The 16,882-nt window shown below is 40.7% G+C and overlaps 2 protein-coding genes across 5 annotated transcripts in view; both read left to right on the forward strand.

The window, feature by feature from the left end:
- LOC135260964 (lethal(3)malignant brain tumor-like protein 4) overlaps positions 1-3,809 on the forward strand; it is a 60,812-nt gene extending 57,003 nt beyond the window's left edge. For all 3 annotated transcript variants that reach the window (XM_064346732.1, XM_064346731.1, XM_064346733.1), the window contains exons 19-20: positions 2,465-2,527; positions 3,454-3,809. In XM_064346732.1, the coding sequence (XP_064202802.1) occupies positions 2,465-2,527; positions 3,454-3,609 (219 nt within the window). In that variant the 3' untranslated portion in view covers positions 3,610-3,809. The remainder of the gene's footprint in view (positions 1-2,464; positions 2,528-3,453) is intronic.
- Positions 3,810-4,601: 792 nt separating this feature from the next.
- Positions 4,602-15,280, forward strand: LOC135260965 (transmembrane protein 200C-like). 2 transcript variants are annotated; one of them, XM_064346736.1, is made up of 3 exons: positions 4,602-5,635; positions 6,171-6,563; positions 11,385-15,280. In XM_064346736.1, exon 3 carries the CDS (start codon positions 11,418-11,420, stop codon positions 13,017-13,019), a length of 1,602 nt encoding a protein of 533 aa, XP_064202806.1. In that variant the 5' UTR covers positions 4,602-5,635; positions 6,171-6,563; positions 11,385-11,417; the 3' UTR covers positions 13,020-15,280. The 2 variants fall into 2 exon arrangements, with proteins under 2 accessions (XP_064202806.1, XP_064202805.1); XM_064346735.1 differs by lacking the exon at positions 6,171-6,563.
- The last annotated feature ends 1,602 nt before the right edge of the window (positions 15,281-16,882 follow it).

The raw sequence follows: 16,882 nt of genomic DNA on the forward strand, positions 1-16,882 counted from the left end.
GGACCAGCATTGGGGGATCCGAGCTTATGAAGTTCTCCTTTAAACCGCTGTTAAATGTCAACAAATGTCTGTCTCCTGTTTTCTTTGTTTAGGCCTTGTTTTTCTTTGAAGGCAGAGCCTAGGATTTATATTCTGACTGGAGAACAACTTGCATCAGTCTAAATCGTACCAGGAGAATTGGAGCATTCCTATATGAAGCATAGCATAGCAGGATGGGGCTATATATAGCATGATGCATGTACGATGAACCCTGAGCATGATGAGGGGTGGTGGGCTGGGGAGGGGATGGGTGGGGGTGTGTATGCAGCTAAAATAATTCATAGTAGCACAGCACCATTTACGATTACCTGAAACTCTCCCAGAATAATGAGGAACAGGTATAGTGTGGACCCAACTGAGGCTACTACTTAATTTCACCAGCAGTGGCCTAAGACAAGGATTTAGGCTCAGTCCAGTGACACATCATTCCCTAGTGGCTGCTTATAGTTCTTGTCATAGCAGTTCTTGGAAATACTTGGCAGTATTTGGACTAGCCAGACAAATCCATGGTGGCATTTTTGACCTTAGTCAAATAGCTTCAGCAAGTATCCAACTGTTTAAATAGATGATGCACTGAGTAGCTTACCACTGTTGCACTCTCATTTCTGCTAAGATTCCATTATAAAATCAATTCCTTTGTGAGACAAAGAAAAAGCTCTATGGTGTGTTTTAGCTGACCTGGATCTGCTGTACAGTAATAGATTTTGGAGGAGTGTGAAATCCTAGGGGACCCAGTAATCTGAGACTTAATGTGAAGTTCAGTTATTTAAATTTTTCTGTCTTCGGCCCACAGAGTGAGAAAGCCAGTGGAGAATTGTGTCACATTCTGAAATAAGATCAATAGGAACCCTGGGCGGCTCAGGTTTTCCGAAATGGTGCTTATTTGTTGGACAGGCACACAGAGTTCCTTTGTAAGAGGAGATGGTTAGTAACAATCAGTCAGACGCTTGAATGTATGTGGATTACTTTGGAAATAGGAGAAAAATATTGTGGTGAAGTCAACGCACTGAGAATCTCAATGAGAATTTTGCCCAACTGAGAGTGTGATGTGAATGTTAAGCTTGAGGTTTTTTTTTTTTTGGAGATGTTCTTCTCAGTACATTGAGGGGAAAAAAACCTTTTCATATCACACCTTTGAGAGAGAGAGTCTGCACAACCCCTGAGGTTTGTCTAATGACTGCAGAGGTAAGATGTGTCTGTAAGGCTAATCTGCACTGCCTCTGTCAGTGTCTGCTGTTCCAAAAGCGATGGCCTGTGTTCACTGACCCACGAGAAGCTCTGAGCCTTGCCTCACCCAGGATGTCCCTGATAACCAGCTATGGACAACTAGTGCCACTGTGCTAACAACCTTTCGGTCACTAGCAAAGAGCCGTAGCCTGTACACTGCTGTGTGTGTGTGTGTGCACATGGCTGGTTTTCTCATGCTCTTGCAGCCCTCTAAGTCAGTGTACACTCTCTCTCAGTCTGTCTCTCTCTCTCTGCCCCCTCTTTCTATCACTTTCTCTCTCAACCTCTCTGTTTTTTTTATCAGTGTTAGCTTTTCCCTGTCGTAGCATTACAGATTCTGTAAACCTCAAGCAATGGGGATGTTAAAATGGACAGAGCAGCCCCAGTACTCAGGATTTTGCAGTCCTGAAACAACCCCCTCTAAGCCCTTGTAGGATGCCATTTTTGGCCCTGTGCACAGGGGAATCATCAGTGTGTTTTATACTGCCATATACATTGTGGTGTCCTGGAGATTGTCGTTTAGGTGGATTACTCACCAGGTCATTATGGAGAAATGTCGGGCGCTTAGCAAAGCCCTTGCTTTGATCCTCCATTAAGATCACCATGGAGACAGCCCATTGGAGTTTATTTAAATTCAAATGTGGTCAAAGTCTTTTGCAGTCTCCCACATGCAGTCCAGAGGGCCTATTTTGTCTGCACGGAATATTCTTTGTGTATCAAGAATGATGAACATGAGTAAGGGTTACTGGTCTGCTGTCCTAGGTTAAGCATGGAAGCTTGCTGGTTCAAAGTTTGCAGGCTCTAAGCATGCTCGCTCTTTGTTTGCAGGACCTGGTTCGGCTGCTCAATCCTGCATGTATTTCACTTGACAGGTTGAGAAGCAGTTAATTCTGCTGCTTGACTCATATAAATAAAACTTACGAAGTCTGAGCTTACATGTTTTTTAATAGCAGCACTGTCCCTCTGTGGACTTGAACTTTGACTGTGTTTAGTTGTCCCGGCCAGTTCTGACCTTATATTTATTTTGTGTGGTGTGCGTGCGTGCGTGCGTGCGTGTGCGTGCATGTGTGTATGTGGGTGTGCGTGTGTGTGTGTGTGTATGTGTGTGTGTGCATGCGTATGTGCATGCATATATGTGTGTGTCTGTGGTGTGTGTGTGTGTGTGTGTGCGGTATGCGTGCGGTGTGCGTGTGTATAGGTTGCCAGTTTCATCCAGACCCTCCCAGGCTGTGAGGACCCCGCAGAGCGTTTCAGAGAGGAGGTGAGAGGAGATGGGTGTGCTGGAGGAGGCTCTGCTTCACACTAATGAGCATTAACTTCCTCCTCTTCTTCACTACATCCACTTAATTAAGGCAACAGGTGCAGCCTGGCCTTTGCACATTTTAACTGCAAGACCAGCCTAACACCCACCAGTTTCACAGCTGGTTTGGTACAATGTTGGGAGGAAGCAGGGATTTGTCAGGGAAGGAAGCAGAGACAATGTGACATGCTGCTAGAATCTCTCACTGATTGAAATTAGCATCTAAGCCAAAACTAGCTTCTCAAAACTGCATGTTATTTGTAATATAGCAGTGCTACCAGAGGAATGTCATTTAATTACCTATATTTTTTTCAAAGAATGTGTCGGTAATATCATTAGCACTTCTTTTTGTTATTTTCAACATTCCCTGGCCATCTTGCAGTGAAATATGTGATACCCTGCAGCAACGTGCAGTAGACCCTGAGTGTACATACTTCAGAGTAAAAAACACAGTTTATTACCATGTCAGAAAAACAGCTAATCATGTGTATTGCACAATTCCAAGCTGGCTGCCACCTGTGGAACACTGCAACGAACCAGCCAGTGTAAATCACCCAACAGTTTGCAATGCAAAACTACGTTCAGTGGATTTAGACCAGTATATATGTAAGGTCTACTGTACATATATCCGTGGCTAGGGTTTACTCTAGAACGGCTCAGCTTCGTCATACTGTCCACTGCTATAAGCGCATACAGAGGTCTCCATGATGAATGATTTGATTTGGCAGTAGACAGATGGTGTGATGGGTAGTTCTACAGTAAGAGGCTTCATGCTGGGATATCAGGATTAATTTACTTCTTCCTTTCCTACCGCAGTATGCATGCATGCAGTCATAGCCACACACCGATTGCTTGGAGTGTCATCTTGATTTGTTGTCTCTCCACAGCAGATAGATGGGAAGTCATTCCTGCTGCTGACGCAAAGCGACATCGTGAAGATCATGAGCGTGAAGCTGGGCCCGGCTCTCAAGATCTACAACTCCATTCTCATGTTCAGGAATGCAGAGGACAACCAATCAGGAAGCGCTGACACCAACACATGAGCCACTCCCACTCAGTCCCAGCAACTTTAGTAATGGCTTTTTTCCTGCCATATTGTGATTTTGTTAGTAGCTTTGAACTGTTTTTTCAAGTTCTTGCATTTTTGTTACTTTCACAGGATAGTAAGTTTGGCAGTAGCTGACTATAACCTAAACTGTTGTGCTATTAGTAAAACATGTTATTAAAAGTGTAGGACAACCCACTGTGCGGTTAGATTGAATTCCTGCTGTAACCGTGAGACTGAAGAGTACAGCTGTCCTGCACTGGACAGTCAATGGAACACACCAGTGTCTTCGTACACCTGGTAAGGTTTTGTGTTTATTGACTCGACAAATCCTCAAAGGTTTGTCTTGAAAACCACAAAGGGCTGTGGTCTACTCTGTTAATGTGTTTATAGATTTTCTAACTGCTCCCACTCCTCCCTCCCAAACACAGGATGGCAGAAATGACAATCATGGAGCACTAAATGTTACTGTAGGTGTAACATTGTTGGTAGTGTTCTCAAGGTGCTCTTTCCAAAACACAACAGGTAAAAATCAAACAGCTGTTAACTTCTGATTAAGCTCTGCTACTGACCTTATACTACACAGTGCCCTAATTTGTTGTGCCGTCTGATTTAACTTAATTCTCTTATGTACAATTGCTCTATAATTTCACCATATCTACTTATTCACTTTTATTTATTGTGAAATGGTAATGTGTAGAGTTCTGGAATATAAGTAATATGTGACACTGAAATACCAAAAGTATTTACATGTTAAATTGTGACAGAATTTATTTTATAATATATTACAAGTTCAAATAAATTATTTTTCAAGTATATCATAAGAATAGCTACAAATTGTATTATAGCAGTTCTGAATATTAAAGTTGAACCATCAATCAAAAGTGACAGAACTTTGTAACATTTCTTACACAGTCTTATTTATTTTCTAGCAGATGCCCGCTCTGGCATAAATGATGAACAAACACAGCAAGAAGAACCATCCAAAAAGAGATGACATATTTTTAATGAATCAGTGGGTCTTTGTTTTTGTGGAGAACAAAAGTACCACGCCACTTATTACAATAATTTAAAATTGTAGTCAATTTTCATTAATGTTTCTGTTAAATGTAATTTTCATTATTTTTTCTATGATTTTTCTACATTCGTGGTAGAGTGCAGATGGTTTTGTTGTTTTTGTAACTAGCTTAATTTCTTTATAATGCCATAGATCAGTCTGTCGTTAACTTTAGGTCATTGATCTTCTCGGAGTAACCCGATTACCAAATTCACTGTACATACATGTAGATGCGAACTTTTGCATTCATCTGGTGAATTTTACTTTGAGATCACGACTTATTAAAGAAGCAGAATCTACATATATATCTCCGTCATTTTTCACAAAAATGTAAATATAATCAGGGCCTGTTTTTGTTTCCTTTTTAAAATCCGACTGTATTGTGATTTCCTGATGCAAAAATCGCATGTTAAGGTATTTTACACATGCAATCTCTGAAAAATAGGTAGGTGTATAGTCAGGTATAGTCAGCTTTCCTTTGTTGTTTGAACCAATCGCTTGACTTGTCACACCCACCTCTCTCTAATGCTGTATAGTTTGTAGCTTCGGTCTGTCACGGTTTTCCTTGCTGCCTGGTCCTTGATGGTGCTTTGGCTGACAATACAATTAAAATACTGTGTTCCTAACTATATATGATTTTAGACTAAAGAGACAGATGAATGCACTGCCACAATGTTTAAATCAGCAATTTGAAAAATAAAACGCAACAAAAGGTACATTTATCTATCGTAGAAAATTATTCTAAAGTAACGCTGGAGCAACGTACTGCGAAATCCTCCATGAAATTTCCTTCAAAGCGCAAACGCACATGTGCCCCACCCCCACCCCCAGGGGAATATTGCCAGGTCCCACACCGCTGGAGTATTTAGGCTATTCTCAGCTTCAGATTTTAAAGCTGTGGATCACTGTTACCGAGGAGGATAGACCTACAGTTTGGAGTATGAGTGGTCCTGGAGTTCATTTTCTGGTAAGGCTAAAACCTTTGTACCCACGGTTATTCAGCGTAGCCTACGGCAAATGATGAAACAGCGACGTTAAACAATATATCTCTAAGACGTGTTATAAACTGGTAATAGTGTGTATATCATGGAAGATATGGGTTTTTATTATGTAGGGTAAATCTTGAATTGCTCCATTCAGTTTAAATAGGGGGTTTTAACCACATGGATGTACAAACCTTATTAAATTGATAATGGATATTTCTATAAACAACCATTTGCTTTGTGTATGTATGCAACATTCACCACTTTCAAATGTGAGTTTAATGGCAGCTGTTTAGTGAAGCCGAGTAATACTTTCTCACGTTTAATATTCTTCGTAGCAGTGTTGAACGCCAGTCGCGACGAGATGTTGTCGTTCACATCTTTTTGCAGTCGTTTGTGCAGGAACTACGTCGCTACCGAATTATAGGGATTTGATCGGATTTTGTCCCTGTGATTATGTTTAAGAAAATACGCGTGTCCTTCCTAAATTTCCGCCTGTCGCCTTCTGTGGTACCATAGCAACGACAGCCAAGATTCAGAGAAGCACAAGCGGTTCCCCCAACATCTCTGCCTAATAGCACGAAAGTCACCATAACAAAACTCATGGCACAGTCCTATGACAGCCGTCAGAGCGCACCGAACAAACGTGAGCTGTCTGCGCTGGATTTAGGCATGTATTCTGGAAATACTGGAATCTCCTTGGGAACTACTGCATGTGGCGTGTTAGCTCTTTGCTGAAGAGGACCCTCCAGATGCCTTGTCATTTGGAATACAAAGCTGACTTTTTCGCCGTTGCACGAGGCGCCCGGATTAGAAGAAACTTTCTGCTGAATTCATATTTGTATTTTTATATTTTTTACTCCTATTTTAACTCCTTTTTATTCCCTTGATGATCTTATCGTTGGTTCATTGGTAAGTTCACGTGCACGTTATTGTAGCCTACCCTTGAATGCCACAACTGATTTAATTCGGAGGAGCAACGAAAGACCATTTGATTCATGTCTGAAATTATTGAATTTGAACAAAACTTACATAGCCTAAATATTAGCATCCGCTATTTTCATACTGATGATATATAAATTCACATTAAACAGGAAGGAATCGCCTATAGTCAAATACTAGACGACAGCGAATCTTTAAATGACAGCTTAAATTTTAACTTAATGACACGAATTCATACATTTGGCAAACCATAATTATTGCGAAATGTCAGGTATTGGAGTTTGCAGTATGTTAAATATACTCTGTATATCAATACCTGTCAGCTCCCAGAATTTCATATTTGGAAAATGGAGTATTGCATATTAATGTAATAGCCTACCGAACGGATTAGAGTATATCTTGTCAAATACAGTGCGTGCATATACCTTCTGCATTTTTACGTTCTAAGACTGCCATTCTTCTCTGTTAACCACGGTTCTGCAGGTCTGTGGTCAGAGACAGGTGATGATCAGTTGGCATGCAGAAGTGACTACATGTTATAAGCATAGTAATTGCGCATACATTTTTATTGTGACGCATTAGTGGGAAAACTCGCCGACACAAGGAGCAAGTCCATTTGTAAGCGAATTTCAATATCTAGCCTCGATTTTAGTCGTAGTCGTGACAGTTTGGACCCTTGATCACGTGTTTATTGTATACAACATACTTTAATAGGCTACGTACAAAGGGTAATTATTATATGATGCTGATTTATTTTTGTCTCTGAATCCAATCCAATGTCCAATGCGCCAAAAATCATTATATTTCAAAATGTATATTGATTCAAGTGCTTAATCGTACGCTACTAGGGCGCGACGATATTACATTTTTTGTCATTTTTTTAATGGGCAATATGGCAATATTTCACTGCATTATACTGAAACTTTAAAACACAGGTTGAGTTCGTGTGCAAATAATAGCTCCTCTCTCTCTCTCTCTCTCTCTCCTCTCTCTCACTCTCAAATACACCCCTACCCCTGCTCACTGTCCTGATTGGGTAGTTGTCGAGAAGATCTCTACTCAGTTCAATGGAGGGTGTTTTGTTTCTGTTCTCTTTTTCAATGTGTCTGTTAATTTCTTACATTTTTGTGGTAAATATTTACTTAGTTTAATGCTTAAGGTTTTAGACTTTTTTTATATATGAATGTGAACCATGCTGTACTATGGGCCTAAGCATGTTGATGTTTCCTCGGGCATTTTGCAGCTAGAGATAGAAGAGAGGTGTTCTTGTGCCGACCATTATCATTGTAAAGATGTGTGCCTTCTGTGAAGGTCCTCAGTGTCATGAGATTCATTAAATTCATAATTCTTCAAATATATTCTGGAGCTAAATGTGTTTTAAGTCTTTGAAAATAGGGCGACAATAAATGGAACTGCAGGGAAATTTTAAATGATCTTGTATTTGCTTAAAGGATAATTCCTTGTTTTTTCAACCTGGGCCTTATTTTTGTAGTATTTTCCATCATTCCGATCGGTTCTGATAGCATTTTCCGCCCCTGCTTCAAAATAATTCCGCTTCAACTTGCAGAATTGACCTACCTTACTTACCTATTCTGCATGCATACAAATTTGATTTAGCTCTTTGTCTGTGTATTCCAGTTCAAATAAATATGGGTGGCCTGAGCAACAGGCTTAGGATTCGGATTTTCCACATTATCTTATAAAGGTGAGCCACACACCACTGTAAACAATATATTTGTGCAAGTGAAAAGATTTAGTTTGGCACAAGCACCGGAGTCACTGTACATCTGTCCCTCCTTGGTTTTGAACCCGCAGCCCCTGCTTGTCTGTAACATCCTCTATGCACTGCACGGTGCCCCTTTCTTTAGGCCTTCTTTAGAGGTCTGAGAGCAGGGCCTGAGTCTTGCCCTGTGCTTTTAGCAGGGCCAGTTGGTGGCAGCCCTGCTACAAGGACAGAGCAGGAAGGAGGAGTCCCAGCTCTCAGGTCCCTGAAGTGCCAGGAGCATCTGGCAACCAATCCTCACAGCCTGGCTCCTCTCTGCCCTCACCCCCTGATGGTGGAATGACCTTCCCCAGCCAGTCAGGAAGGCAGACTCACTGCAAATGTTTGAGAACTCATGTTTGTTATAATACGCCTTATTGTTTATATTTATTCATTTAATCAAAAAAATTACTTTCGTGGCTGTGGGTTCAAAACCAGAGGGGGGGAGGGGGCAGGCATGCTGTGAACTTTAACCAAATCTTGCCACTGCTGTTATATCCCTTAATTACGTTACGTTCTAGGCATTTAGCAGATGCTCTTCCCCAGAGCGATTTATACAGATTGCATTTTTACATTTCAGTCCATTTAAACAGCTGGATATTTACTGAAGTAATCCAGGTTAAGTACTCTGCTCAAGGGTACGAAGGGAGCACCCCACCTGGGAATTAAACCTACAACCTCAGTGTTAAAAGCACAGTTCCCTAATTATTATGCTATGCTGCTACCCATTAATATTTTCCCTAAGGAGAAAATACCAAGGGGTAGAAGCATAGATAACCCCCCCCCCCCCCCCCCCCCCCCGCACACACACACACATGTCTCTGACATGTGAGTTGGTGCCCATTGGATTTCCCCTCAGGAGAATTAAATGGATCAACCGGACAATGATATCTGAAGGTCGTTTAAGCTTTCCAGCTGCAGAAGGATATGGGAGAGGTCAGCGCCCTTTTGAGGCCAAAATTATTAGGCAACCAGTAAAAAGGATACACTCATGATGCCATCAGACACAAATCAGAGTCAAATTGTGTAGATGATTAAATGTGGTATTTCAGAATTAAAAAGGCATTTACCTTTTAAGAAAATATTAGGCTTCAGCAGTATTGGTAGCTATACACAAAACTATTTTTCATATTTTTCTATTTTTTAAACATTCTCCTGTCTATTTATAGTCTGGCTATAAACTCCATGCTTCATTGACTCTTGAAGCTTTGTAGAGGGTGATGAATCATATCTGATGGATCCCTATACACATGGCTGGATCCAAAACAGCCTACATGCACACGTACTCCATATTTAATATTTCTGGTTTACATCATAACTTGATGTCAGATATGTACAATGTCTGATGAAGTCATATATTCTTTCATGCTGTGACATAAGGTTTCTATCTAGCTATATGTAAAGATTATGCTGATGCCCTATGACATTAGCTGTGCAAACTCCATCACATTATGATTGATTCCACCCGTTTCCTGTGTAGATATTGCCTGTAACAGGTTGACCCTTTCAGCCTTGATTGGGTTAAAGCAGTTTACTGTGCCGTCATTGTCATAGCGACGCATGGGCTGAGGAGAGCTGGCTCACTGTTGATAAATTAGGGTGGTGCAGAGAAATGGGATCAGTTCTAACCTGTAAAATAATGTCTGCTTCCTGGAGTAATGTTTATGCTAATGTACAGCATTAATCACAGAGTTCCCCTTGCTACAAGCCAACAGCGGTCCTATTGGGAGTGCTGGGCAAATGGGATCTTCACCTTTTCTCCTATATGCCCTATATATTTCTGCTTGTTTAAGACCATAACACTAAACAGCATGTATTCACAGTGGCTTAGATTGTAGGATTGATGTTTCATAACCTTTTTCATTAAATAAAGAAAATAATACTTTAAAAGACGTGTTTTGTATTTACTCAGGTTTCCTTTGTCTACTATTACATTTTGTCTAAAGATCTTTCAGTGTGACAAATAAATTATAAATAAATACATTAAAATACCTGTAGTTCCCATATATGTCCATATATCATTTTTCCATATGGGACCTGCACACACACACGTACTGTACACACTCATGCACACATGCATGCACACACATCCCCTCAAAGATGTAGCTGAACTGAAGTGAGATCTTCAGACAGGCTTCATAATGGGATAGAGGGTAAATTGGGCAGAGACCCACTTGTATTTCTTTGTTAATTGGATCAGACAGCTGGTGCTTCCCCCTATTCCCCTTGTCACAGGCAAGGTGTAGAGAAAGCTAATGCTACATCCAAGGGGCCATTTCCTCTAACTGAAAACATCATCAAAGATAAGCAGACTGTTCTTTTCTCTCAAAAATGCAAGAACACTCATTGTGACTACAAAGTACTCTCCCTTGGTAATGGATCTGAATTTTGTGCCAGTCTGTTTTCAGAAGGTTGTCTGCTGTTTGATTCGCTGTTGTGGTGGTTTAGGTGCATTGCGCACATGCATTACAATTTTTATTGCAAAGAAGTATGGCTTTCATTGGCATGATTGCAATAGTGTACATGGCAAATTACATTGGGAAAGGTGCATTTTCAACATTAGTTATAATTTAAGTGCACAATTTTGTGCTCAATCCTTGCATGTTAGGCCTGCTCATGGGCTTATTATTTGAACCATAAATATAATAGCAGTTATGACTAATTTTTTGCCATTTTCTCATTTTCTTTCTTTTTTTCAGAAAGCGCAATTTATATAGTTGTTTTGTCCCCGCAATGTCAACCGTCAAAGTGTCAGTATTTCTGATGGTATATTATGCATGACATTTCAGACTCTGTATCCACACTCATGATTTATCCACGTATAATTTTTACAAAAGTGATAAGTCTAATTTCATAAACTGTACACAGTCCAGGTAAATACCATTATTTACATTCTGTGTAAGGAATGTAGTCTGTAACTGAGCATAACTAGAATACAATGTAGAATATTTTGTTTCCACAAACCAAAAAAAGGTTTTAAGGAGTCGCCTGTGTTCAATTTGACCATCTCCTCCTTTTTCTTCCCCCAGGTTGAGTGACAGCCCCGTAGTACAATCCTGATCATGATCGCCACCGGGGGTCTGCTGCGGATATCAGCTAGGCGCCAGGACTCGCTCCGGGCCAAGAACCGAGCCGAGAACAAACGGAAGAGGAAAGCCAAGAAGAAGAGGAAGAACGACGTGGTCGTAATCAAGGGCAAACTGAAGCTCTTCTCCATCTCGGGGCTGGTGGCTGCCGTGGGCGTGGTCATCCTGCTGGTGGGCGTGGCCATGGCCATGCTGGGCTACTGGCCAAAGGAAAGTCTGGCTTACCCAGAATCTCAGCTGTCTGGAAAGGTGGAAAAACATCAGAGCAGCTTCAACAGAACTCTGCCTGAGTCCAACAACTGGACAGTAAGTGGTACGCTTGGGTTCTCAGTGAGTGAGGACCTGGTGAACTACAGCCAGACTAATGGAACTGACACAGCTACTCCTCCCTTAGGTGTGATTGACAGGTTCTTGGCCAGGTGCCTGTACTCTGATGAACTCAAGGTCTTTGGCCCGTTGGTAATGGGTGTCGGCATATTCCTCTTCATCTGCGCCAACGCCGTGCTTCATGAGAACCGGGACAGAAATACTAAGATCATCAATCTGAGGGACATCTACTCAACCGTTATCGACATCCACAGTTTGCGCACCAAAGATTGCACACCACTCAATGGATTTGTGAACTACGTGCAGTCGAGGAGCATAGACGGGAAGCCAGGCCCCGCCTACAACGCTGCCATGCTGGCCCGTAGCTCCTGGCCCTCCACGGTTTCGGGGAAAGCGCAAGAGCGGGTCGGGCCCAGGCCCTTCGGCCGGAGGAGCAGCTCCTCACGCGAGAGGCAGACCTTCACAGACACTGTCTACAGCATCTACCGGGACCAGAACCGGACCATAGAACGGGCCCCGGTTCCCAAGCCTTGGGAGACCAGAACCATAGTCACCTCTTCAGTGAACGCTTTCACTCTCCCAGTGATCAAACTGAACAATTGCGTGCTGGAGGAGCCCAAACGCTTGGGGGGAGGTGAGGGTCGGGGAGACACTGGCGACGCGCCCGAGGAGGTGCAGGCAGATTGTAGCCGTGGCGACGGCAGTGGAGACAAAACCAAAGCGGAGTCCTCGAGGGCCGGCCCCTTTGTTTGCCAGGGCTCGGCCGAAACGCAGGAGGGTTCAGGCGGACAGCAGGGAGCGCCTCGCGCATCTCTGCAGGGGTCGCAAGCCCAGCTCCTGCCCCCCTCGCCCGGGCTGAGGCCGATAGGGTCACACGTGTCGCTCAGCGCGCTGTCGGATTACTCCAGATGCGTGGACCCGGGCGCCTCCCCATCGGGGCAGGGGGACAGAACCCGGCGCCTCAGCTGTCCCCGTCTGGACCGGTCCTGCAGCAAGGGCTACATTAAGCTGGGAGACCTGGGAGGGGAGTCATTCGAGTCGTCCGACACGGGCGCCCCCATAATGACGGTCACGGGCGAAGGGGTATCTCAGGGACAAGCATCGCAGGCCACGCCTCACCCCGGGGCGGGAGCCTCAAACAAGCCGCCTCGAGGGTCGCCATGGAAATACTTCAACAGGGAAAAGTTGGTAATGATCTCCCAGTCAAATCCCTCTGAGGAGGACGGGGAACTCGAGAGCACTGGCATTTGAAGTGACTCCACAAAGTTTGCTTGCACAATTTTGTAAAAAGGGTTACTGGGGAGCGCTAAATGACGCAGTGTAAAATACCCATCGATGCATTGACTGAAATTACAAACCCATATGAGGTTGTCTACATACCTTTGTTCAAGAAAATGGCCCAATCAATTTGAAATATATGTCTGCTACTGGAAGCCGAACAACACTTGATTTCCCATATATTATTAAATTAAATGAATTCTGAGTTTGCAATTGCTTATCTAATGTTATTATTTGGTGTTATCAGTGTATTGATGTTCTGTCTAGCAGGTAGAAAACATAGTTCAAAGGCTCCCCTTGCAAAAAGTAATGTTCATATATATATATATATATATATATATATATATATATATATATATATATATATAGTAAAATATATTATTTATTGCCTTGATATATATGCAGTTTTACTCATATGCTGTATTGTACAATATATACAATATATTTTACAGTATGTGTACAAAATTACTTATACTGATGGCAGTAGTTAATATGTTTTGTAATATATACAGTGGATTTTCACAGGCATTATGAATAAGTATTTGCAATATTTTCAGCCAAAGTGACTGTATAAGTTGGTATGTAAAACTTTTCCATGAAGACGAGGATGGGGTGGCTGGGCATTACTGTTGTAATCTCAAAGCAAAAAATATAATTTTTGAGAAAATGGAGGCGTGGAGTGTGAAGGACAAGTATTTTCCTTGTTATAAGTTAAAAGTGATATTCTCATTAGATTGTAATTGTTTTTTAGCATAAGGACTGATTCAGTCTAAGGGCTGGAATAATTCAAATCAGTATCTCATTGAAGGCATGAGATTTAAACTTGTCACTAGTTTTAGAACTTTGATTGAACCAAAACTTAAGTCCTAATAGAACGTACGGTGTCTAAAATTTTTTTTTCTTACGTGTGTGCCAGAAGGCAGATTTTTGCTGCCAGTTACTGTTTTCATACTGTATGTTTGAAATGAAATCTAGCAATATGATATGTAACAATTAATTCCTGCTGTGGAAGCAACATAGTATTTTTGTCACTGCACAGTGATTTAATTTTTAAATGATTAAGTTGTATCATGCTTTGAAATTATATGTATATATATTTTTCCTGTTAAAATGCCTGGCTTGCTTGTGTAGAAATCTATCTATATTCTGACTTTGGCCTGACCATTACTATTTTACCACTGATAGGTTTTCAAGTGGGTCAAAATCTATATTTAGCCCCATCCTTTGGTACTACGTATGTATGAAACATGTTTGTGTGATGTTCTTGCCTGGGACACTAATAATCAGTATTTTTTCCAACAATTCAAAATAATCAGGGTATTTTGAACATCATCTATCAATGTAATAGTTCACTGAAAATACGTATTACAACTGCCACTAGTTTGTTTAATCAAAGTGTTCAGTTGAAAACAAAACTAGTTGGATGAGCCTGACTTCTGTGGTTTTCGCAGTATTTTCAAAGTCTCAGTTAAGAGGATATATTTGCACTTATTTTCATGTTTTTGTGAGTATACGAAACATGGAAATAAATCATTGACGACACAAAGCGATTTTGGATTTGTGAAGACTGGTACCTTGAGTTGGCAAATATTAGTGTCACTAGTATGAAAAATGGCGTGTTATTGATAGATGTTTCTTTACATGTTACTGGAAGGTTCAATATTTAACATTAGTTTAAAACATTTCCAATGTCTATATATTGAACTTTCTTTGTTAATGTGATATAATTCATGAGCCTTCCACTAATGTTAAACACTGGCAGAGTTCTTCCTCAGTGGGCGAAAAACTGTTAGTATTGTTAATATTAAACAAATACCATTGGTAGTAAGTAGCAAGTATTTTTATAAGGAATTTTGTTAAATGTTTGACATTCTTGACCAAGGAATTAGTAGTTGTTGATTGGAATATATATTCAGCTCCACAAGTCCTTGTTTTATGAGCAAGCCATTGAGATTCAATGAAATAAATGTATTTTTGCACAGATGTGTGCATAAACTAGATGTGCCCCCTAAACAAATTAGAATTCAACTAAGCACCGGTTATACAAAAAGTACATAGTGACACAAAAAATGTTTTTCCTGTACATATGTAGCACAGACCCACCCTCTCTCAGAAATAATGATGAAAATGTGACAGCCATTTTTTCAGATAACAGCATTGCTTCCATGTTTCTCTTCCATGTGAGCACAATGCATTCTTTCTTTACTACTTAATAAAAAGAGAAGCTCACATCAGCTGTGCATTTCAGTGTGTTTTCAGAGTAGGCAAATGTTTTTTCTTTGCTGTGTTTACATTTTGAAATTTTCTCATTAATTAGAACAGCTAATTACTGTAAACAGTCACAAATTTGCATACAGTAATAGTGCTATACAGCACAAAAGCTGAAGCCATTACATTTAACAATTAAAACCCCAGTAAGAAAGAGTAGGTTTATCATTGCAGTTTTGCAATTGGTTACAGGTTACAATATGTGTGCAGAATTAACTACACATTTGGAATGAATAATTAAAAAGCACAATGCTATAGTGTACTAGCCACTATTTAATTAGAACATTATAATAAGAATGTGTCATTTAATGTTTGATTGTCTGCAAATTTGAAACCTTGCTGTTTGAAATGTGTTTATTCAGGGAAATGTTGGTTTTCATTTGCAGGTTCAAGAGTAAGCTGCAGGCACTGTCATAGGTGTAATAAACTAAAATTTAAAAGCAAATGTGTACCTTTTAATTGAGAAAAGAGCAGGTCAGATTACGTCCATGAATGCGAAATGGCTGAAAATGAGCTCTATGCAAAGCATGAGTGTGCGATTTGCATGAAAATCTCCCTGCACTTGAGATACGTTTTTAAAGCTACTCAGTATGAAGTGAGGGTAAAAAGTCTGTCTTTAGAGGGAAGATTCCATCTGTGAAAGGCAGGGTGAGTCGCATATTTATAGAATACTAGATTAAAATACTGCCAGTAATATTCTCAAGAATGTGCTGTTCCATAATTACAGCCATATGGGTATGTTTAATTATTCATATTATCTCATTTGTTTTTACCATTCCACCAGATTTCACCAGTTTGACCTCATACATACAACCAGATGGAAAGCAAATATTTTCAAGAATTATTTAGCCACAGATTGGATCTTTTCAATTGTTTCAGAGTTAAAAGGGACTGACAAAACAACATAAAGGGTGCTGATGTTTATGTACTTATCAGCAATGTAGATTATACTGTATAAATGCTGTCAGTGTTTAGTGAAGATGAACACTGTCTGGAAATGTTTTCTCCAGGTCTATAGTGTTATGGTTTCACATGCTATTTTTTGATGTGCATGGACTAATGATGCAACACGCAGCTGGGTGAGAAACAGAGAATTTTAATTTTTTTTTTCTCATAATAGGGAAATGGCGGTGTACACACTTCTGCACAACGTTATCGGCCCATTTATGCTGATTCGAAAAAAGTCAGTGAGTCGCTTCGGCGCGTGTCACCATAGAGGCAGTGCACAAATAAGCCACGCCCCCACGGTGGGGGCAAACAATCAGCTCCATATAGTTTGTATTATAAGTCAGAGGATTATCAAGATTACAAAGAGTGAAAAGTTGTTGTGTGGTGGGTCTGTACAAATAACAAAGCCACAAACCCCAATTTAAACTTTTATGTCCTCCCATGCAAAAAGACTGAGCCAATGAGGAATAAAAAATGGATTGAGGCCATTAGACATGAGGGGGAAGGAGGAAAACTCTGCAATGCTTAATCAATGCACATCTATAATTATAGAAAGTTAGTCATTTTGTCATCTGTAAGCAACTATAACTTTCGTTAGCTGTAAGAGATTGTGTCAGAAA

Source organism: Anguilla rostrata, chromosome 8 (assembly GCF_018555375.3).
Source record: "Anguilla rostrata isolate EN2019 chromosome 8, ASM1855537v3, whole genome shotgun sequence".
NCBI classification, from domain to species: Eukaryota; Metazoa; Chordata; class Actinopteri; order Anguilliformes; family Anguillidae; genus Anguilla; species Anguilla rostrata.

Coding starts and splice junctions, on each gene's coding strand:
- LOC135260965 (XM_064346736.1), top strand. CDS start 11,418: ATGATCGCCACCGGGGGTCTGCTGCGGATATCAGCTAGGCGCCAGGAC.